Source organism: Muntiacus reevesi, chromosome 3 (assembly GCF_963930625.1).
Source record: "Muntiacus reevesi chromosome 3, mMunRee1.1, whole genome shotgun sequence".
NCBI lineage: Eukaryota > Metazoa > Chordata > Mammalia > Artiodactyla > Cervidae > Muntiacus > Muntiacus reevesi.
In genome coordinates, this window is record NC_089251.1 from 132444235 (window position 1) to 132467909 (window position 23675).

The window sequence follows — 23675 nt, forward strand, 5'->3', positions numbered from 1 at the left end:
TTTCATTCAGTCTCACTATTTCCTCACCTTCATCCCAGGTTTAGGAATGAATCATGTAATGTTCATCTTGTCCATCATCTATGTAAGGTCTGAAGTTCTGAAAGTCATCCTTCTCCACACTATTTTTTTCAAGTAGAGTAAGTAATGATCACAATAACAACAAAATATCCAAATGCACTGAGGACAGGACAGTGATCCAGATGGATCATTTTGGAATGGCTGGATCATTGTTTATTTGTCTGTAAAATAGCGAATGATGTTTTGACCCAAGATTTCATGTTGCTAATTAAAAGAAACAGTGGGGTACCTGCTATTAGGTTCCAGGACTGCTGTGACAAGTTGCCACAAATTTGATAGCTGTATATTAAGGCATCTGTGTGGAATCTAGAACAATGGAACAGATGAATCTATTTGCAGAGCAGGAATAGAGATGTAGACATGGTGAGCAGATGTGTGGATATGGTGGGAGAAGGGAGGGTGGATTTGGGAGATTGGGGTTGACATGTAAACGCTGCCACGTGTAAAGTAGATAGCTAGTGGGAACGGTTGTATATCACCGGGAGCTCAGCTGGTTGCTCTGTGATGACCTCGGGGGTGCGATGTGGGGAGCGTGGGAGGGAGGCCCACGAGGGAGGGGTTATATGTATGCTTATAGCCAATGGCAGATGGTGACTGCAGCCATGAAATTAAAAGACGTTTGCTCCTTGGAAGAAAAGCTATGACTAACCTAGACAGCATATTAAAAAGCAGAGACATTAACTTTGCTGACAAAGATCCGTCTAGTCAAAGCTATGGTTTTTCCAGTGGTCATGTATGGATGTGAGAGTTGGACCATAAAGAAAGCTGAGCACCGATGAATCGATGCTTTTTAACTGTGATGTTAGAGAAGACTCTTGAGAGTCCTTTGGACTGCAAGGAGATCAAACCAGTCCATCCTAAAGGAGATCAGTCCTGAATATTCATTGGAAGGACTGATGCTGAAGCTGAAACTCCAATACTTTGGCCACCTCATGCGAGGAGCTGACTCATTGGAAAAGACCCTGATGCTGGGAAAGATTGAGGGCAGGAGGAGAAGGGGACGACAGAGGATGAGATGGTTGGATGGCATCACTGACTGGATGGCCATGAGTTTGAGCAAGTTCTGGGAGTTAGTGAAGGACAGGGAAGCCTGGTGTGCTGCAGTCCATGGGGTTGTGAAGAGTCTGACACAGCTGAGCAATGGAACAACAACAGCGCATAATTTGTTTTGCACCAATAATATGCCCTGCACTCTATTCTTCGGTGTTTTTTTTTTTTTTTTAGAAAATAATTTTGGTGAGACTGTATATATCTAAAGAACTCCTGTACTGCCTGGAAAGGAGTTAAGAGTTTACTGTATTGCCTCTCATTATTTTTTTCTTAACTTTTAAAATCTGGTGTTTGTATATCAAAGACTGAAAACATACAAGCACATGTACAGTGTAAAGCACAACTACAGGGACTTCCCTGGTGGTCCAGTGGTTAAGACTTTGCCTTCCAATGCTGGGGGTGCAGGTTTGATCCCCAGTTGGGGAGCTAAGATCCCACATGCCTGGTGGCCAAAAAACAGAAACATAAAAAAGAAGCGATATTGAAACAAATTCAGTAATGACTTTAAACATGGTCCACATGAGAAAACAAAACAAAACTTTTTTAAAAAAGAACAACTACAAGATGGATACTCCTATAACCACCGCCCAAGGCGAGAGATAGCTGTGGGCAACCCCACCCCCCCACCCCTGATTATATCTAGACTTTTGTGATAGTCATTTCCTTGCTTTTCTTGATAGCTTTTCCACCTATGTATGCATCTTAAAAATGGACTTTAGCTTTGCCTGCTTTTAAACTTTACATATGTAGGATCAAACTGTGTGTGATCTTTGTGAGCTCGGTCCAAGCTGGGGCAGGCTGTCGGTGGTTCTCACTGCTTTATGGTGTTATCCCCACTGATTCACCCATTCTTCTGTTGGTGGATTTTCTGGCGTATTCCCCTTGGTTCACCCATTCTTCTCTTGGTGGACGTTTGGGTGGTTTCCAGTTTGGGGCTCTTACGCACGGCATAGATTTTAAAGTCAGCAAATTGCTCATTCTTCAGCCACATTGACCTCCTCCTGGGTTCTCAGATACACTCTTAGCGCCCTCCCTGCCTCGCATGTTCTTTCTTCACTTACCCAGGAAACTCCCTCCCGCGATTCAGGTCTCTCCTTAAAGTTATTTTATCAGAAAGATCTTCCCTGACCACCCTCTTTCAAACAGTACTTTTTACCCTCATTCTGACCCTTATTCCTTCAGAGGCTGATCACCACCAGACATGAATATGTATGCTTACTGTCTGCTTCCTCTGGAAGACTCTAAGCCCCACCCTCATGAACTTAAACAGATCAAAGATGTTAAGAGCTTGTCTGTGAGTCCAGAGAGTGGGATTCCAGCCTCGTTTCTGACATTCAGAGCCCTGTGACGTTGGGAAGTCACAATTCATTCATTCAACAAATTGAGCATCCATGAAGTGTCAGGTTCTGTTCTAAGCACTCCATAAACATCATTGAGCAAAACAGATACAGACCCTATCCTCAGGGGGCTTTCATTATGGTTTTAGGGGAGCACAACAAATAGTAAACCTAGTATTGATAAGTAAATCAGAAGGTAAACAAATATAGTCATCCCTAGGTATCTGCAGGGAGTTGATTCCAGAAACCACCATCTCCTCTGCACCTCCCCAACCCAGGGATGTAGACCGCATGAATATGGAGGAAGAGCCAGGGCAGGAGAGCATGCATGCAATTTTAAATAGATTGGTTAGAGTAAGCCTCATTGAAGAGGGGATATTTAAACAGTGATATGATATGAAGGAGGGGAGGGAGCGAGGCATGTGGATATGGGGGTGGGGGTGGGGAGGGAGCACTATTATAGGTGGAAGAATCAGCCACTGCAAGGGCCTGCAGATGGTAGTGTGACTGGTGGGTTCAGGGAACAGCAAAGAGACCAGAGTGGCTGGCATGGCATGTGGGGATTATAGACCACAGTGTGACCTAGGCTTGTATTCTATGTCAGATGGGAGCCGCTGGAGAGTTGTGATGGAGGGGAGACAGGAATTGATTGATGTATTGAAAGACCACTTTAATTGTGTTAAGAAGAGAATTGGTAGAGGCAGTGATTGAAAAAGGTGAAAGTGAAAGAAAGTGTTAGTCACTCAGTCATGTCCAACCAACTCTTTGCGAGCCCATGGACTGTAGCTCCTCTGTCCATGGGATTTCCCAGGCAAGAATACTGGAGTGGGTAGCCATTCCCTTCTTCATGGGCTTTTTCAGACCTGGAAAAAAGTAGGTCAGTGAAAAAAAAATTTGCAGGAATCCTTTTGTAAGATAGAGGTTCTTTGACCTGGGGAGTGGTAGTGGTAGAAGTGGGCATTTGTTTAATGTATGGTCAATAAGATTTTCTGAAAAAAAAAAAAAAAAAAAAAAGATTTTCTGTTAGATTAGATGTTGGGGCTGAGACAACCAAGGATGACTTGAAGGGTTTTGGCCTGAGGAAGGATAGGTTTCCCAGCTTCTAGGTGGGGAGACTGTTGGTGGGGAGGTTTGGAGGGAAGGTCAGGGGCTTGGTGCACCACGTTGAACTTGAGCAGTGGACCAGGCATGCTCATGGAGAAGGGAGGAAGGCAGGCCGTGCAGGAGTCTGGGACTTGAGAGCGTGGTCTGAGCTGGGGATTCAGTTACAGGTTTGAGACTCTTCCTCAAGAAGATGGCATTTAAAGCGGTGAGACCAGGAGTTAGTGTAAACAAGGTGGAGACCAAAGGCTGAATCTCATCTTCCCTAGCCCGAGTGTTTCCTCATCTGGGAGACAGAAAAGTCATGCTTCCCCTGCCTACTTCACAGACTTCTTGTCAGAACCGTCTTCAAGCCTTTAAAGCATTTAAAGCAGTGAATGAAACCCGTGATGACGTGAGGTTCTGTTTCAGCCTTGGGATGGGAAAGCATGAAGGGTGAGGGCATGTCAGGGAGCAAGCGGGGCCCAGAAAAGCACCCGGAGGTTTTCTTCTTACATATTGAGAAGGTAGATACCTCTGCTGATGAAGGATGTCGTGAGACTAGGTGTTTAAACACTGAGAAAAGCGCCAGAATCCATGGGACGATGTTTAGACTTGGGGTTCAGTCATGTTCAAACATTGGATTAACATTGGGGTATTTACGCCTGGAGTCTCCCTTAGCCCTACTGGTATTGGAAGAAAAGATTCCTGAGAGATTTGGCCTCACACCCTAGGTGGGGTTGGGGATGGAAGCTGAGACTTGGCTTATCTTACCTTCTGGGAGAAAAAGCGGCCTTTGCTTCGCTTCGCGTGTAACTTCAGAGTCACCTCTCAGATGCCCGAAGTTCATAAAATATTTATCATCAGCAGATGGTAGCCAGGGGTGAATTGGCCCCTCTCACTTTCCTCGGAAGCTTTAGAGATCATTTTACAGAGGAGGGAGGGAAAGTGAAGCTCTATTTCAGTGCCCTCTTCTCCCTGCCGTCTGTCCTCCTGGGCTCTGTCCCAGACCCCAGGGCCTTTGCACAGAGTTCTGTTTACACAGAGGTCCCACAGTGCTTTAAAGGCTTGAGTGCACAGAGGTTCCCAAGCTGCTGCTTTAGTTGTTCGCTAAGTTTTTCTTTGCTCTGGACTCTCCACCCTAAGGGTTCAAAGTTTTAAAACAGTGGATGCTGCCTTGCCTGGGTGGTGGAGCAGGACGAAAGGAATGGGGAGCAGGGATCTTGGGAATCAGGCTGGTGTGACAGGTCCTTCTCTATGAGTTCAGGCCCTTGTTCACTGTTACCTTGATTGGTGTTTTGGTGACATTGTTAACATAATGATTTATTTAGCGGTGAGCCCCACCTCTCTAGGCCTTCAAAGAAACCAGATTTATAACTTGAATAGGTAAGAAGAAGGTGGTGGGAGCGAGGTCCAGGTGAGGGAGGCAGCCAAGTGGAGTAGGGGGCTGCTCTGCAGAGGAGGACAGCCGCCCAGATCCCGAGCTTGAGAGCATCACTTGGATGAGAGTCATTGCTCACCCTGGGCCAGAAGCCCTTGGTTCTCTCCCCTGTTTTATATCGTCCCCTGGGAGAGGATCAGTGACTAGGCAGAGTCTGAGACCATGGGTTGTCAGGGGAGCACTGCTCCTCATTAGGGGGTGCTGGCGAGGCACTGCCTGTCTGGAGACATCCAAGCAGGCCAGTGTTGACCTTCTTACAGAGCTGTCTCCAGGATTTGAGGCTAAGGATGAGTGGTACTGTTAGACATTGGCTGGAGTCGTGTGTGTGTGTGTGTGTGTGTGTGTGTGTGTGTGTGTGTGTGCGCTTGTGGGGTGGGGAGAAGAGAGAGAAGACAGAGAGATATTGATTAACTGGTTGGCTGTGAGAGGGTAGGACCGACTGGCCAAGGGGCTTCCTGGTGGCTCGGCGGTAAAGAATCCACCTGCCGATACAGGAGACGCGGATCTGATCCCTGAGTTGGGAAGATTCCCTGGAGAAGGGAATGGCAGCCTGCTCCAGCATTCTTGTCTGGGAGATCCCATGGACAGAGGAGCCTGGCAGGCTATAGTCCATGGGGTTGCAAAGAGACGCACACGACTTAGCTACTAAACAACAATGAGCGGCTGGCCAAGAAGGCACCTGTCATAATCTTCTCAAAACAGGCCAAGAAATTGTGGCTTATGAAGCCAGAAGCGGCTAGATTATTCAAGGTCAGATGCTATTTTATCACCTTCCCAGGTGGCACAGTGGTAAAGAATCTGCCTGCCAGAGCAGACACGAGACCCAGGTTCGATCCCTGGGTCGGGAAGATCCCCTGGAGAAGAGAATGGCAGCTCACTCCAGTATTCTTGTCTGGAAAATTCTATTGACAGAGGAGCCCTGTGGGCTAGAGTCCATGGGGTCACAGAGAGTCGGCTACAACTGAGTGATTGAGCATACACCCATTCAAGTGGATATTGGCCAATGTCTAAACCTCCTGCATTAGGGAACTTTTAATGAGTTATGTCGGATTTCCTTTAATACTTTGGGGTCACAGCTCTGTAGCTTTTAAAGGTACTTGTAAAGCAGCTTCTCTGTGCCCGCCCCCACCAGGTGATGTGGGTTGTGAAGAAATACTGGGTACATCCCGGTGACTCAGATGGTGAAGAATCTGCCTGCAATGTGGGAGACCCAGGTTTGATCCCTGGGTCGGGAAGAACCCTGGAGAAGGAAATGGCAACCTGCTCCAGTATTCTTGCCTGGGAAATCCCATAGATGGAGGAGCCTGGCAGGCTACAATCCATAGGTCGCAAAGAGTCGGACATGACCCAGCAACTAACACTTTCACTTCTCATCCCTACTTTAAATGAGTGGAACCTATCAACTTGTTGAGACAAAGAAATGAAACAGATTTGGGGAAAAATGAAAGACTGAGTTTCTGGAACGTAACTCAGGTTTCAGGATCTGAGAAGGGTGTGTACTGTTCTGGTGAAAACTGTACCCCCGGGGTTTGGATGCCTTGAGGAGAAGTCCCAGGGGAATTTGCTTCCCTGGGAAGTCGGGAATCACTTTTCACCTGGAGTCAGTATCTGAGCCGCTGTGTTTGAGGACTCATCCCATCACAGCACTTGGACGCACTCTATGATCTCTTTGACCGTGGCTGCTTAGAGATGCCCCATCAGGGAACTTGTGCTGGAGGGTGGGGACCATCCTGTCCCGGGAGAAGTCAAACAACTGTGGAGTCTCGTCCCCATCTGCCAAGTGGGATAGCGTCCCTGTCACCTGCCCCCATGAGACCTCAGATGGTTGTACAGAGGGAGGGATAGAGTGTGGAGGGATAAGGTAAAGTGCTGTGTGGTTTATCACTGGCCACAAAATTGTTTGAGCATAAAGATGTTGGAGTTCATGCTCTTCACGCTCTGACGCTGGCTGGCGTCGCCTGCTCTGGAGAATTCCTCTGTGTCCAGCGTTCTCCCTCCCTGGCTCTCCTGCTCTCTGTAGTCAGCTTTTCCATTCCCTTGAGGTCCTTCTTCACTCCCCCCCTTTCCTTCCTCCTTGTTCCCAGATGCTTCTTCTGGTCCCCTGGCTTCTGCGCTGATGGAGATGCATGAGTGTTTCTCCCACATCTAGGTCTCCTGCCCTGTCCTCGGTCCTAAGCCCACATCCTGAGTGCTCCCTGCAGGTGTACAGGTCAGCCGTGGCTCCTCCCGTCCTCCGGAAAGGCATCACCCGCACGCGGTCAGCGCTGACTCCCCTCCTCCCACCTCCGTGTTGCCCAGCTTGGGTCAGTAGGGCAGCCATGACTGAGTCGCTGATGCTGCAGGAACCCATGCTTGCTGTTCCCACCTCTATTTCTCAAGCCCGTGCCCTCCCTCACTCGTGCCCCAACCAGTATTTCAAAATGTTTCGAATTAAACATAGACTTGTTTAGCAATAGAGCACTACCTTTCCTATGCCCCAAAGAAATCTTCTCTGTAGCGCTAACGAATTGCACATTTGAACCTGCTCTTCTGGCTGTGGTTGGCTTGTGGGCATCTTCCTCTCTCTGCCGAGCAGCCCTGCCCATCTTCTGCCCCACGGTGGCCCCGAGGCCCCCAACACTAGGAACTCAAGGACCATGGCAGGAAAGCCACACCTACCCTCTTGTGACCGTTGATTGTGACAGCCTCCTAAGCCCTGTTCCTTCTTTATCGAGAGTTGTTGTTGTAAAACTTAGACCTGACAAGGCTCAAAGTCGCTTCGATAACTTGTCACCATTCACAGAACAAAACTTGAACTCCAGCAGGCCCCAAATGTCCTTTTCTTTCTGCCTGTCCATTTCCTTCCTTGGGAGCCTGTGTGGTCAGCCCTGTGTGAACACTTGGGAATTCCCCCACCCTGTGGACACTTTCCATTTCCATACGCTGCAGATGGTGTTCCCTCTGTCAAAAACACCATGCCCTTTGCTTCTCTTCCTGGAGAAAGACTGTATAGTCCTCAGATCTGGGTTACTTTCTGCTCCATGCAACCTTTCTTGAACTTCCTTCTCATCACACATAATGTGTCACTCTTTCTCTGTCCCTACAACTTTCTGTTTGCACTTAAAAAGGAAATTCACTTGCCTCCTTGCATTATATAGTCACACCAGCCGCAGGAACAATGCCCTGTTTCTTTGTGAGTTCCTAGAGCACCCAGCCCAGTAGCAGTATATACTTGAATAAATGAATCAATGAATGAGATGGACGTGCTTGGTAAAGCTCGTTTGGACACCAAGGCATCATTTGCCTCCCTGTTTGTTGGCTCATCATTCTGCAAAGGAGCAGGTGGTGGGTCTCTCTGTTCAGCTTTTGTGGAGTCAGGCAGCTAAGGGAAAACAGGGCATTTCTGACAACCTCGTGGCTGAGCTGTGTCTGACTCCCTGAAAGTCGCTCCTTCTCCATAGTTCTGATCCCTCTGTTCAGTCTCTGCCCCTGCACTTCTGAACTGGAGAGACTTCAGGAGCACTTTTCAGCCTCCATTCGGGTAGCTGGCCTCCTGTAGACCTTGACTGCCAGCTTCTGTCCCCTCTCTGTCCCAGTTTTCATGAGCGGGCTGTGGTTGGCTCTCCCAAGCCTGACCTGGACCTCATCACTCAAATGCTAGAGTCCATCCATAGCTGGGAGGGTTCCTGTGTTGAACACCAGTTTGGAGACCCAAGTTTTGCTTCCTGTTGCAGCATCTCCTTAGTGCCAGCTTCAGAATATTTCATGTTGGTTTAAACCTTAACATTACCTTCGGCCCACTTGTCAGTTACTCTTATCCTTCCTTCCCAGAGGCTGTCTGCTTATCAGGCGCCCACTGTCTGTCCTCCTTTGCCAGTCCCTCCCGTCACACCTGCAGATGTGTTGGCCACCCAGCGGCCATGGGGCATTGTACTCTGCCTCAGACGAGGGCATCACTCACCTTCCAGGTGAAAAGCCAGAGAGCTTCTACCCACTCCTGCTCCTGGATATGCAGGGTAATACCTACCCTGTCTCACCTGAGTTGCTTCAGTTCCATCTTAATGAATCCCTTAGGTCCACTCTTCACCCCTCTGAAGCATTCTCCACACTGTAGCCAGAAAATTTTTTGTTTTAAATTGTGGTAAAAGTCACATAGTATAAAGCATGCTATATTATCCATGCCCTACCTTGATAGCTCAGTTAAAGAATCTGCCTGCAATGCAGGAGACCCCGGTTCAATTCCTGGGTCAGGAAGATCTGCTGGAGAAGGGAAGGCTATCCCCTCTAGTCTTCTTGGGCTTCCCTTGTGGCTCAGCTGGTAAAGAATCTGCCTGCAATGCTGGAGACCTGGGTTTGATCCCTGGGTTGGAAAGATCCCCTGGAGAAGAGACAGGTTACCCACTCCAGTATTCTTGCCTGGGGAATTCCATGGGCTGTACAGTCAGTGGGGCCGCAATGAGATGGACCCGACCAAGTGACTTTCACTTTCATGTGAACTATATCTAAGTGTGCAGTTCAGTGGCTCTAAGTACATTCACATTGTACAACTGTCACCATCACCCATCTCCCGGATTTTTCACTTTCCTAAACTGAAACTCTGTCCCTATTAAACACTAAGACCCCCTTCCCCCTCCCCACCTCCCTCCCACTCCTGGCCCTTCTCATCTACCATTGACTTTCTTTTATTAAAAAAAAAATTATTATTTGGCTGGGCTGGGTCTAAGTTGCAGCATCTGAGATCTAGTTCCCTGACCAGGGATAGAACCTGGGTCCCCTGAATTGAGAGCCGGGATTCTTAGCCAGTGGACCACCAGGAAAGTCCCCAGTGTACTTTCTGACTCTGTGAATTTGAGTATTCTTTGCTGTTGTCATTGTTCAGTCGCTGAGTTGTGTCTGACTCTTTTTGACCCCGTGGACTGCAGCATGCCAGGCTTCTCTGTCCTCCACTGTCTCCCAGAGTTTGCTCAAATTCCTGTCCATTGAGTTGGTGATGCTATCTAACCATCTCATCCTCTGCCACCCCCTTTTCCTTTTGCCTTTAGTCTTTCCCAGCATCAGGGTCTTTTCCAGTGAGTCAGCTCTCCACATCATATGGTCAAAGTACTGGAGCTTCAGTTTCAGGATCAGTCCTTCCAGTGAATATTCAGCATTGGTTTCCTTTAGGATTGACTGGTTTGATCTCCTTGCAGTCCAAGGGACTCTGAAGAGTCTTCTCCAAAACCACAGTTCAAAAACATCAATTCTTCGGCGCTCAGCCTTTTTTATGGTCCAGCTCTCACATCCATACATGACCACTGGAAAGACCATACATAAGCTTTATGACTATTCTGACTTTTGTTGGCAAAGTAACATCTCTGTTTTTTAATATATTGTCTAGGTCTGTCATAGCTTTTCTTCCAAGGAGCAAACGTCCTTTAATTTCATGGCCACAGTTACCATCTGCAGTGATTTTGGAGCCCAAGAAAAGAAAATCGGTCACTGTTTCCACCTTTTCCCCTGTATTTGCCATGGAGTGATGGGATCAGATGCCACGTTCTTAGTTTTTTTGTATAAGTTAGACAGAAAAATCTTTATAGGTGTAATATTGTTCATGTCACATTACAGTCCTGCTCTAAGCCATTTGGCACCTTACCTAGCTCCTAGAAATACCACATTTCTAAAGAATGTTAGAAAACATGGCCTACGGAGCCAAGATTATCTGGCCCCCACTGCCACCTCAGCTTCTCTTTCACTCACTAGCCAACATCCCCCTTCTTTCCCTACCTTCGCCCTGCTTCAGTCCACCCCAGGGCCCTTGAGCATGCCATTTCCTTTGTTTGGAACTCTGTTTCTTGTCTTTCAGCTTAAAGCTCATTTAAATCCCTTTTTCACAACGCCTACCTGATGCCTATGCCCACTACCTCTCACAGCTCCCTGAGTTCCCCCTTTATAGTACTTATCACTGTTTTTAATTATATTGCCATGTGATCATTCATTACTCTGTCGCTCCTTAGACTCCAAGGTCCAAGGATAGGGACCACGTCTGTGTTGCTCACGATTTTATAAGCCCTGTGAGTAATGTAGAGTCAGGGACTTGCACATATTATTAACATCAGATGAAGGAGATGACCCCAGCATGACCCGACCTGACCAGTCCCACAGAAGTTAACCAGGTCTTTGCATAAGCATGTCCTAGGTATGACACTCTGCCACTCAGCTCCTTGTAAACATAGATACTGCCTCATAAAGGGTAAATCCTTTACCTTTATGGCTCATGAAATCCTTACTCAACATCCAGTACTGCTTATTGAAAGTATTCAGATGTGCGTGTAAGTATTCAGATGTGCATGTTTATTACTTAATTTTCTTCTAAGGAATTTGATCGATAATATTAATACATACCATTGTACTTTGAATTCACTCTATTTCCTTGAATTCAGAACCAGTAAAAATTTCATCTCTTCATATTAATTGTTTGCTTCTTTTAATCACATGAGGAATAATTCTATTCCTCATTGGAACCCCCCCCCCTTTTTTTTGTATTAGCTGCCAGGGTATTCATGATAAATTTCATGTTTAACATGGTAATATTACCTCTGCCAGGTATCCTATTTTAACTGTCCTCTGTTGTTTTAAAAGTGATTTTTTAATTGTTCTGTTGTGTCATGTTTCATTATTAAAAACAGCACAGATTCTTTTCCTTGGAATATATATTTATATGTTGTGCATGCATGCTAAGTCACTGACTCTTTGCGACCCTGTGGATTGCAACCCACCAGGCTCCTCTGTCCATGGAATTTTCCAGGCAAGAATACTAGAGTGGGCTGCCGTGCCCTCCTCCAGGGGGTCTTCCTGACCCAGGGATTGAACCCCCATCTCTTGGTCTCCTGCATTGGCAGGCGAGTTCTTTACCACTAGCGCCACTGTGCTCTAGAGCCCTCGCTCCACAGCGGGTGAAGCCTCCCACGCAACTATTATATGTTACCGAGAGAGTTAACTTCAGTTCATTCGGTTCAGTCACTCAGTCATGTCCGACTCTTTGCCATCCCATGGACTGCAGCACGCCAGGCTTCCCTGTCCATCACCAGCTCCCGGAGCTTGCTCAAACTCATGTCCATCGAGTCGGTGATGCCATCCAACCATCTCATCCTCTCTTGTTCCCTTCTCCTCCTGCCTTCAATTTTTCCCAGCATCAGGATCTTTTCCAATGAATCAGTTCTCCACATCAGGTGACCAAAGTACTAGAGCTTCAGCTTCAGCGTCAGTCCTTCCAATGAATATTCAGGACTGATTTCCTTTAAGATTGACTGGTTTGAACTTGCAGTCCAAGGGATTCTCAAGAATCTTCTCCAACACCGCAGTTCAAAAGCACCAATTCTTTGGCACTCAGCTTTCTTTATGGTCCAACTCTCACGTCCATACATGACTACTGGAAAAATCATAACTTTGACTAGACAGACCTTTGTTGGCAAAGTAATGTCTCTGCTTTTTAATATGCTCTCTAGGTTGGTTATAGCTTTTCTTCCAAGGAGCAGGCATTAAGGAGAGTTAGCAGGCAGGTTGATAAGAAGTCCAAGCCTAAGACCCCTTTAAGGAAGAGGTAAACATTCTTTCTTTTTCACGTTCTTTTGCCTTAGACAAGTAGGCCTTGTAGGCAGCAGTATCTCTTGTTCAAGGACCTGCCTTTTTTTGAGCTTTGGATGTATGTTATGAGAGAAAGTCTGGGTAAAAACTTCCATAGCCTTGAGCTCTGGGTCAACCTGTTTCTTCTGGCTAATCTCATGGTGATGTCATCCTAGGATGTATGTTATGGGAAATGGTCTGGGCAAAATTCTCACAGCCTTGAGGTATTTTTTTTTCTGTTCTCAGCGGCTAGCAGAAAAGTATATAAGGCCCTGCTAAACTAGTGAGGGGGTACTGTTTGCACCCCCTTCTGATGTCTATGTCAGAAGCTTTCTTTGTCCTGTGCCTTTAAGTAAAATTCTGCGCACAAAGCTCTGAGTGACTGAGACCTGTCTTTGGTCCCAGAAAAAAATCTTCTCCTTTGGCGACCACGAATCCGGTGGCACTGTTCACTGTCAGCTATCACTACATTATGTAATATGTAGCAAATTTTGATTTAAGTAGGTATATATTTACTTACATGTGGTGTATGTATATATTTAGTTAGTTAGTTTGGGTCTTTGTTGTGGAAGTCAGGGATACTCTCTCCTGGGCGCGGCTCCTCTTGCTGCAGAGCGCGGGCTCGAGAACACAGGCTCCATAGTTGCGGCTCTTGGGCTTAGCTACTTTGCGACATGTGTATCCTCTGGACCAGAGATCAGACTCATGTCTCCTGCCTTGACAGGTGGATTCTTTACCACTGAGCCACCAGGGAAGCCTGATGTATGTATCATATGTAATATGTGTTACAAAGCCCTTATACCCCCTTTTTTTTTTTTTATCCCATAGTGGTAGCAATCCATATTCTTCGTTTGGAGCCACGCTGGCGAGGGATGATGAAAAGAATTTGTGGAGTATGCCTCACGACGTGTCCCACACAGAGGCAGATGATGACAGGATCCTGTACAACCTGATCGTCGTTCGTAATCAGCAGGCCAAAGATTCAGAGGTAAGCAGCTTTTGAGATCTTGCTATGTGCCTATGGTAATGCACAGCAAAAAGCCGTGACAGGGAAGAACAGCTTGAAATAGAGAAAAGAATGAAGCATGATATGTGTGACACGAAGGGCAGGTCTTTTAGCAGCATCTAGTCACGAATTATAGCTGGTCTTGGTGTACCTGCTTAATACACAGATAAGACTGATTTCTACTTGTTGCTTTAATGATATAAATTACAACTGTATGGAAACAGCAAGGCAGTGCTGTTCAGATCATGAACAGCATGATCTTAATATTATGGTCTTAAATAGCGTAACCAGCCCATGTCTAATCTTTCCAGTTGTTTGGCAAGCCGCAGTCCAGCATTCAGACTGAAGGTTGGAGGGTACTTTGCGTCATCCCCAGTTTTGAATTAATGGAGCCTAAATTGTTTTTGTTTTTTCTGTTTTATCTTCTTGAATTGTTCTTATTGATCAAATAATGTATCTGGAGTATTTGAGATGATTTGTGTGATAAGGCTTGAAATCACTCTTAATGGGAATCAAAGTTATTGATACAGGAACACTAGACTATTGAAAAGGAGATAAATTAAGAGAAAACAGCAAAAGGGATCATATTTTATTTTCTCTTTTTTTTCAAAAGTAGTATTATATACTATAACAATTCAGTATAATGTTGTATTATGGGTGTCTTTTTCCATATAATATAGCCTAAGTTTTCTAACCTCTGTGTTCAACTGTTAGTTCTGAGTAGATACCTATATTAGATATGATTTTATGTGTTCCTTTGTATACTATAGTAATTGAGAAGAATAGGGACATTTAAAATGCCAGGTTCTTGCTTTGAAGTAAAGTACCAGAGTGTGTGTGTATGGGGTGGTTATGGCAAGGGAGGTCTGTTTCTTATGTAGGTTTCTTTATATTTTTGATTATTAATTGTTTTTTCTCCAAAACATGCTGTAGCAGGATATGATAACTTTTTTTTTTTTTTGGCCACATGGCTTGTGGGAACTCAGCTCCCCAGCGCAGAGATCAGTCCCCCACTCCCTGCAGTGGAAGTGAGGAGTTGTAACCACTGGACCGCCAGGGAAGTCCCAATAACTCTTAGAAGAGCCACGTGTCCCAGTCCTTTTATTCTAGTGTGACCTGGGGTACCTTAGGGGGATAGAGGTAGACTTAGAAGTAAGGAATCACAATTGCCTCTGGTTCTTAAGACCTGGGGGAAGGGTAGCTGAAGAGTCCCCCAGTGGCTTTGATGAGCATCGTTTCTTGGCTGTGGGGTCCTGCTGAGGACCACTTCTACAAAATATTGGTCACAGGGCTTAACTCAAAGACTAGGGGAAGGAAATGGCAACCCACTCTGGTATTTTTGCCTGGAAAATCCCATAGACAGAGGAACTGGCGGGCTGCAGACCATGAGGTCACAAAAGAGTCGGACTTGACTTAGCAACTAAACCACCACCACCAACATCCTACTAGTGGCCCTGCACCTGCTACCCCCGACTTCCCTTATCCCCGCTGCAATCCCCTCCTCCACTGGTAACGTTCGAAAGACATCATACAGGCTGCTTAGGCCAGGAACAGCCGTCCTGGCTGCCCCTCCTGAGCATATGGACGGGAATGCGTGCATGACCTAGTTTCTCCTTTAATGGGAAGAGATAGTCCTTACCCTGTTGTATTGAGCTGACCAGTTAGGGTTTCTGCTGGTGAGAATGGAACCTGTTCTTTTTTTTTTTTTTCTTTCCCCTCTCTGCTCAAAGCTGTGACTGTAATAGGGAAATGAAACGTGTAGTACTCTTCTCTCTCCCTGCACAGGGTCTCATGCCAACTCGGAAAGGGGCCTGAAGGGTGTTTGCACGGGGCCTGGCAGCTCTCTCAGAGCAGCTCCAGCTTCTCTGCCCTGTTTGCCTTTGCTATTGAAGAATCAGTGGAGGAGGCAATGTGAGCTGCACATCGCCCTGAATAAGCACAGCTTCCAAAGAGGCTATTGTGTCATTCTGTGCTGCTCTTGGGCCTGTGTGAAGGGCCTTCCAGAAGGCTGTTTCTTCTCCTTGCCTAAGAGTAAAGTCAAATTTAACTCTAGAGAAAGAAACCCTGCAACCAGTACAGGCCATCAGGTCAGCAACATGGAGATGTGACGATGTGATGATGATGATGAGATGGTGTGAAATGTCTGTTCATAGTGCTTCCTTCTTTTTAGGAAAAAATATATATAAATTAGTAAAATATATATATATAAATATATTTCCTGGTGGCTCAGATGGTAAAGAGTCTGCTGGCAGTGCAGGAGACATGGGTTCAATCCCTTCATCAGGAAAATTCCCTGGAGAAGGGAATAGCTATACACTCCAGTATTCTTGCCTGGAGAATTCCATGGACAGAGGAGCCTGGCAGGCTATAGTTCATGGGATTGCAAAGACTCAAGCATGACTGAAGTGACTAACACACTATATCTATATGTATACATACATATATACACATAAAGTGAGAGTCGCTCAGTCGTGGCCGACTCTTTGTGACCCCATGGACTGTAGAGTCCATGGAATTCTCCAAGCCAGAATACGGGAGTGGGTAGCCTTTCCCTTCTCCAGGGGATCTTTCCAATCAAGGGATTGAACCCAGGTCTCCTGCATTGCAGGTGGACTCTTTATCAGCTGAGCCACAAGGGAAGCCGTATACATATAAAGGTGTTTTATAAAGTATGTATTTTAAGGTATGTGGGTTTCCCTGGTGGCTCAGTGGTGATGAATCTGCCTTCAATGCAGGAGACCTGTGTTTGATCCCTGGGTCGGGAAGATCCCCTGGAGGAGGACATGGCAACCCACTCTAGTATTGCCGTCTAGAGAATCCCATGGACAGCGGAGCCCAGAAGGCTGCAGTCCATAGGGTCACATGGAGTCGGACACAACTGAAGTGACTAAGCAGCAGCATCTATACATACACACATACATGATATATGAAAAAGAAAGTGAAAGTGTTAGTTGCTCTGTCATGTCCAACTCTTTGCGACCCATGGGCTATATAGCCTACCAGGTTCCTCTGTCCATGGAATTCTCCAGGCAACAATGTATACACACATGGTTAAAAAAAGTTTGTTTTCTACCAAAAGTATGATGCACATATAAAAATATTGTTGTTCAGTTAAGTCGTGTCTGATTCTTTGCAACCCTGTGAACTGCAGCAGGCCAGGCTTCCCTGTCCTTCACTATCTCCCTGAGTTTGCTTAAACTCACATCCATTGAGTCAGTGATGCCATTCAACCATCTCATCCTCTGTTGCCCCCTTCTCCTCTTACCCTCAATCTTTCCCAGTATCATTCTCCCCACAGATTGGATCATATGTTACATATCATTCTGTACTTTACTTTTTTTCCATTTAATAATATATTTTGGACATATTTCCATCTCACCACGTGTTCAGTTCAGTTCACTCGCTTAGTCGTGTCCAACTCTTTGCAACCCCGTGAATCACAGCACGCCAGGCCTCCCTGTCCATCACCAACTCCCGGAGTTTAATCAAACTCATGACCATCGAGTCAGGGATGCCATCCAGCCATCTCATCCTCTGTCGTCCCCTTCTCCCCCTGCCCCCAATCCTTCCCAGCATTAGGGCCTTTTCTAATGAGTCAACACTTCACATGAGGTGGCCAAAGTATTGGACTTTCAACTTCAGCATCAGTCCTTCCAATGAACACCCAGGACTGATCTCCTTCAGGATGGACTGGTTCGATCTCCTTGCAGTCCAAGGGACTCTCAAGAGTCTTCTCCAACACCACAGTACAAAAGCATCAATTCTTCGGCGCTCAGCTTTCTTCACAGTCCAACTCTCACATCCATACATGACCACTGGAAAAACCATAGCCTTGACAAGACAGACCTTTATTGACAAAGTAATGTCTCTGCTTTTAAACATGCTATGTAGGTTGGTCATAACTTTCCTTCCAAGGAGTAAGCATCTTTTAATTTCATGGCTGCAATCACCATCTGCAGTGATTTTGGAGCCCCCCAAAATAAAGTCTGACACTGTTTCCACTGTTTTCCCATCTATTTCCCGTGAAGTGATGGGACCAGATGCCATGATCTTAGTTTTCTTAATGTTGAGCTTTAAGCCAACTTTTTCACTCTCCTCCTTCACTTTCATCAAGAGGCTTTTTAGTTCCTCTTCACTTTCTGCCATAAGGGTGGTGTCATCTGCATATCTGAGGTTATTGATATTTCTCCCAGCAATCTTGATTCCAACTTGTGCTTCTTCTAGCCCAGCGTTTCTCATGATGTGCTCTGCATATAAGTTAAATAAGCAGGTTGACAATATACAGCCTTGACATACTCCTTTTCCTATTTGCAACCAGTCTGTTGTTCCATGTCCAGTTCTAACTGTTGCTTCCTAACCTGCATACAGGTTTCTCAAGAGACAGGTCAGGTGGTCTGGTAATCCCATCTCTTTAAGAATTTTCCATAGTTTATTGTGATCTACACAGTCAAAGGCTTTGGCATAGTCAATAAAGCAGAAATAGATGTTTTTCTGGAACTCGCTTGCTTTTTTGATGATACAGCAGATGTTGGCAATTTGATCTCTGGTTCCTCTGCCTTTTCTAAAACCAGCTTGAACATCTGGAAGTTCACGGTTCACATATTGCTGAAGCCTGGCTTGGAGAATTTTGAACATTACTAGTGTATGAGATGAATAGATTTCCCTTATTGTTTTGAGGGCCTCTCTGTTCTCTTGCTTGGATTTCCCATCATTTATTCAGACAGTCCCTATTATTATTTAGGTTGATTCAGGTTTTTTGTTGTTAGGAGCAGAAGCAATGCCTCAGTGGGTATCCATATATACTTGTATGATCTTTTGTTGTTTCTTCAGGTGTAGAATTACTGGATCAAAGAGTACATGTGTATTTAAAATGTAGGAATTGTCTTAGTGCTTCCTTTCTGGAAGAACCAAGGAAAAACACTTTAGGGTGCAGAACTAACACTGGAAATTCACACAGTGTTTAAGAGGAGCAGCTGCTGATCTCCAGATAGCTATTTGCCATGCTGAGAACTGTGGATCTGGAAGTGCCAGAACTCTGGCTTTTTAAGAGAAACTAAAACCCTAAATTGACATATAAAATGTTCAGATTAGTAAATGATAGCTCACATTAAACATGTGTCAGCTAAACAAAATATGTTTATGGGCTATATACTCAATGTTTACGATACAGACTGCTGCTGCTGCTGAGTCGCTTCAGTCGTGTCCGACTCTGTGACCCCATAGACGGCAGCCCACCAGGCTCCTCTGTCCCTGGGATTCTCCAGGCAAGAACACTGGAGTGGGTTGCCATTTCCTTCTCCAACGCCTGCATGCATGCTAAGTTGCTTCAGTCGTATCCGACTCTGTGTGACTCCATGGACAGCAGCCCACCAGGCTCCCCTGTCCACGGGATTCTCCAGGCAAGAATACAGACGACTACTACTCAATATTATAGTTATTTTGTTCAATAGAATTGAAAAATGAACTAACTGTGAATTTAGAAGGTAGAAGTAACAAGCTGGTGGTGGGTGTATCTATTGCTTATTTTCTTTTTCATGCAGGATAAAATTGGCACAACTTTTAATAAAATAGAGGATTTTCGTTTCTTGAGAGAAAAACAAATTCCACCTCCTAAGGAATAAGGAACCCTAGATATTTTTGCATGAGGACAATTTAGAAACTCAGCAAGGCATTAAGGAAAATTGAACATTATGTTTTTCCTTGAGCAGCAATAGCGTGAAAAACCTAGGAACGTCTATACTTGGAATTCTCTGGAAATTGAAGAGTAATTTCAAAACAGTGTGTGTATATCACCTACATTCCCTCATTGAATCTGGAGCTGGTAGAAGAAGGGCTATGAGTATAGTTAAGGCTAAATTTGCAGTATTGTCCCAAACTGGAAAAAAATCAGAAGAGATGATATATAGGAGGGCAAATAATGAAACATGGCCTGAATTTAAAGTTACTTGCAGTGTCAGAAAATAAAATAGTAACATTATTTAATTCTTACACAATCCACTTTCATTTACACAAGCTTTCAAAAGCTTGAAGACAGCAGAAGAACTGACACATTCACAGACCTCCAAGTACTGGAAAAATTTTGCTCTTGTCTTTAATTTTGGAAAATATTTTATGCTTAACTAATTCAGAAAACTAAGATCATGGCATCTGGTCCCATCACTTCATAGGAAATAGATGGGGAAACCGTGTCAGACTTTATTTTTTTGGGCTCCAAAATCACTGCAGATGGTGACTGCAGTCATGAAATTAAAAGATGCTTACTCCTTAGAAGGAAAGTTATGACCAACCTACATAGCATATTAAAAAGCAGAGACGTTACTTTGCCAACAAAGGTCCGTCTCGTCAAGGCTATGGTTTTTCCAGTGGTCATGTATGGATGTGAGAGTTGGACTGTGAAGAAAGCTGAGCGCCGAAGAATTGATGCTTTTGTACTGTGATGTTGGAGAAGACTCTTGAGAGTCCCTTGGACTGCAAGGAGATCCAACCAGTCCATCCTAAAGGAGATCAGTCCTGGGTGTTCACTGGAAGGACTGATGCTGAAGCTGAAAGTCCAATACTTTGGCCACCTCATGTGAAGAGTTGACTCATTGGAAAAGGCCCTAATGCTGGGAAGGATTGGGGGCAGGAGGAGAAGGGGATGACAGAGGATGAGATGACTGGATGGCATCACCCACTCGATGGATATAAGTTTGGGTAAACTCCGGGAGTTGGTGATGGACAGGGAGGCCTGGCGTGCTGCGATTCATGGGGTCTCAAAGAGTTGGACGCGACTGAGTGACTGAAATGAACTGAAGAAATAATAGAGACTTCCCTGGTGGTCCAGTGTGCTTTGAATGGAGGGGGTGTGTGTTCAATCCCTGGTTGGGGAACTAACACCCCACATTCCAAATGACCAAAAAATTTTTTTAAATAATAAACAACCATAAAATTATGTCAATAAATCATTGTCCTTATGTTCATTCTCATTAACCTAGCTGTATACTTCATATAACACTCTGTATTCTAGGGGACCTAATAATGGTTAATGAAATATCACTGTACCTTATTTATCTGTTTTGTATAAATAATTCTAATCATACTGACCGACCCTGCCCTCCTAGATAATTATGAAAACTGTACCAAGCACTGTTGAGCTGCTTGACATACATTAAGTCCTCTACACAACAGCTGTGAGGTGTATGCCATTTTCTTTTTGAATCAACTTGTTCCAGGACACATCGTTGAAATATGGAGCCAGGATCTGAATCTGGACTTTGTGACTCTAGAAATGTAAAATGTAATGAACACCGTGATTGAAGTTGTAAGAGAGGACTAGATATTGTCTGTGATTCCATGAAGATTTCAAAATGCATGGGCGGAATCTATCCAAAGTCTGTTTCTGTGACTTTTTGAAACCAGTGATGTGAAAGGCAGTCTCACATCAGTGGGATAAGAACTGTGTTTGGTTTGGGGATTGTGACCGAAGTTCAGAAAGTGGTCTCTGTCAAAATCCACCTTTTCCACATTATGGATCTATATGCCGAGTACAGCTGGTTAAGACTCCAACCAAGAGTTTTGGTTTTATTAGCGCCAAGATTTTTCATCTTGTTTCTTCTCAGCCCTTCGTTGTTTTGTGTTCTCTTGTCTTGTTATTTGGTGCCTCTTCCGATTGGTCAGGCAAGTAATAGATCTTTTAAGAGTTTGTGCATGGCTTTAAGATTTTTACTCTCTTCAAAAATACTTACATTTTTGATTAAGAATGTGAGTGCTGAAAATCAAACTGTTCTTATAAACACTATTAAGGACTATTTTGGTTCAAAATAGATAATGTTTATTTGGTACCATCGGTAATAGAAATGCTAGGCTTGTTTTTAAAGCTATTAAATAATTACATGCTCGGAAATGTACCTCGTTCTGATGATGAGCTTCTATCACTGAGTGATAGTGTTTATGCACTGGCAGGAACCACGTGAACACCAGATGCTATGTGGCTCAAGGGATCCTGTGAAAACTTGAACATCTCCCTCTGCTGAGCCCCAGGGAATGGCTGTATGTTACTATTTTTCAAAACTTTACAGGCAAAAACATAAAATGTTCCTGTTTGCAATTTGTTTGTTCTTCCTGTGAGTCAGGACTCCCTGCTGGCAGAGTGTTGCCAGGCATTGTAAACAGTCCCTATAAAATGTTTAAAAGAGCGACAGATGTTCCCAGGGGGTTGTTTGAAGTGTCTGGATTATAGGCTCAGCCTGTCATATCCCTGGTACTAAAAGAAAGGACAAAACAGAGTTAACTGGAATGTCTGGTCAGAGGATGTGAGGAGGTGGAGAGAGGGTTGAGTTGATGGGGTACCAGTCACATCACTTGGAAGCGCTTGGAGGTGGGATATTCTGGCTGGGATCTGCATGACTCCCTCCAAGTCTTCACTTGCTGCATGGGGCTTGCTCTGGTCAGGCCCTCTGACTTCTCTACAAGTGGGTGACACTGGCTACAGTTGGCGATAGGACTGTAAGTTTTAAGCCAAGTGTCAAGGAGCAAAATAACAGTGGAAAATGGAAGCGATTCTCTAGATAATTCTGGGCTTCTCAGAAGGCCTCTTTGTTTAGGATGCAGATGATCCAGATTGTTGAATGTAAGCATTCTTTTTTTTTTTTTTTTTAACTTTTTATCTTGTATTAGGGTATAGCCGATTAATGAACAATGTTGTGGTAGTTTCAGGTGAACAGTGAAGGGACTCAGCCATAGGTATGCATGTATCCAATCACCCCCAAACTCCCCTCCCATCCAGGCATGCAAGCATTCTTTATTTGACTTTGCTAGTGACTGTTTGGGTTAGAGGGGGAGAGAATAAAAACACTCATTAGGATCTGAGAATTAAGTCGTCTTACCCTCTGTGTTCTAGGTAATAATATTTATGCAGGATCATGCTGGGTGCTGAGCACAAGTGCCCTTCTTAATGTGTGTGCTCCAGACAAAAACTCAAGCCTCACAGGAACCCTATGAAGAAGGGGTTTTGACACATAAGATCAGAGACTTTCAGCCATCTGTCCAAGGCATTGAGAGTGGGGCAATTGGGATCATAGTTCAGCCTGTGTGTGTGACCTGGAAGTCTGTATGAACGGAAACACTTGTCCCCATCTCTCTCTTGAGCTTGGAAAGAGCTTCAGTGGAATCTTTTTGGTCACAGATAAAGTGAATGGGTGTTAACAAATGGGTGTTGAAGTGAGGTGAAGAAGTCGCTCAGTCGTGTCCGACTCTTTGCGACCCCATGGACTGTAGCCTACCAGGCTCCTCCGTCCATGGGATTTTTCCAGGCAAGAGAACTGGAGTGGGCTGCCATTTCCTCCTCCAGGGCATCTTCCCCACCCAGGGATCGAACCCGGGTCTCCTGCATTGCAGACAGATGCTTTAGCATCTGAGCCACCAGGGAAGCCAAATGGGTGTTGACTTCCGGCCAAAGCAGCTGCCCTGGGCTGAGTATTTGTCAACTGTTTCTCACCCTGCACCAACTGAATCACAGAGTCGATGACGTTGGTATTTGTTTAGTAGCCGCCTCCCTGGTGGCCCAGACAGTAAAGAATTTGCCTGCAGTGTGTCGGACCTGGGTTTCATCCCCAGGTCAGGAAGATCTCCTGGAGAAGGGAATGGCAACCCACTCCAGTATTCTTGCCTGGAGAATCCCATGGAGAGAGGAACCTCGTGGGCTACAGTCTATGGGGTCACAAAGAGTTGGACACGACTGAGAGACGAACAAAATAGCAAACCTGTGGTGTGCAGTGCATGCAACAGCCTCCAGCTGCTGCTGCCTGGGGAACTTTTAACACCTCGGGCACCATTCTGGGTACAGAAGATCTGCTGGGCTCCACCAGAAGACATTGTCTGTCTGTCTGTAATGTTCTTTTCTACTCTTTGCCCACCCCTGGCTTAAAAAAAAATCTAAGCATTTTGGATATTAGCATTAAGGTTTTACGTGTTTCTTAGCAAGTAGGTAGCACATCAGAACTCTCTGTAAGCCAACAGAGTTGAGACAGAAAATGAAGCAGGCAAAGGGAAAATCATTAGATATTCCGTAGGATGTGAGGTGGTGAAAAGCATGCTGTTTTGGAATTAGACAGTTGGGGATGAG

The 23675-nt window shown here is 45.2% G+C and overlaps 1 protein-coding gene across 1 annotated transcript in view; it reads left to right on the forward strand.

The window, feature by feature from the left end:
- MREG (melanoregulin) overlaps positions 1 to 23675 on the forward strand; it is a 68277-nt gene that overhangs the window by 5733 nt on the left and 38869 nt on the right. The window contains exon 2 of the mRNA XM_065927668.1: positions 13396 to 13555. Within this exon, the coding sequence (XP_065783740.1) occupies positions 13396 to 13555 (160 nt within the window). The remainder of the gene's footprint in view (positions 1 to 13395; positions 13556 to 23675) is intronic.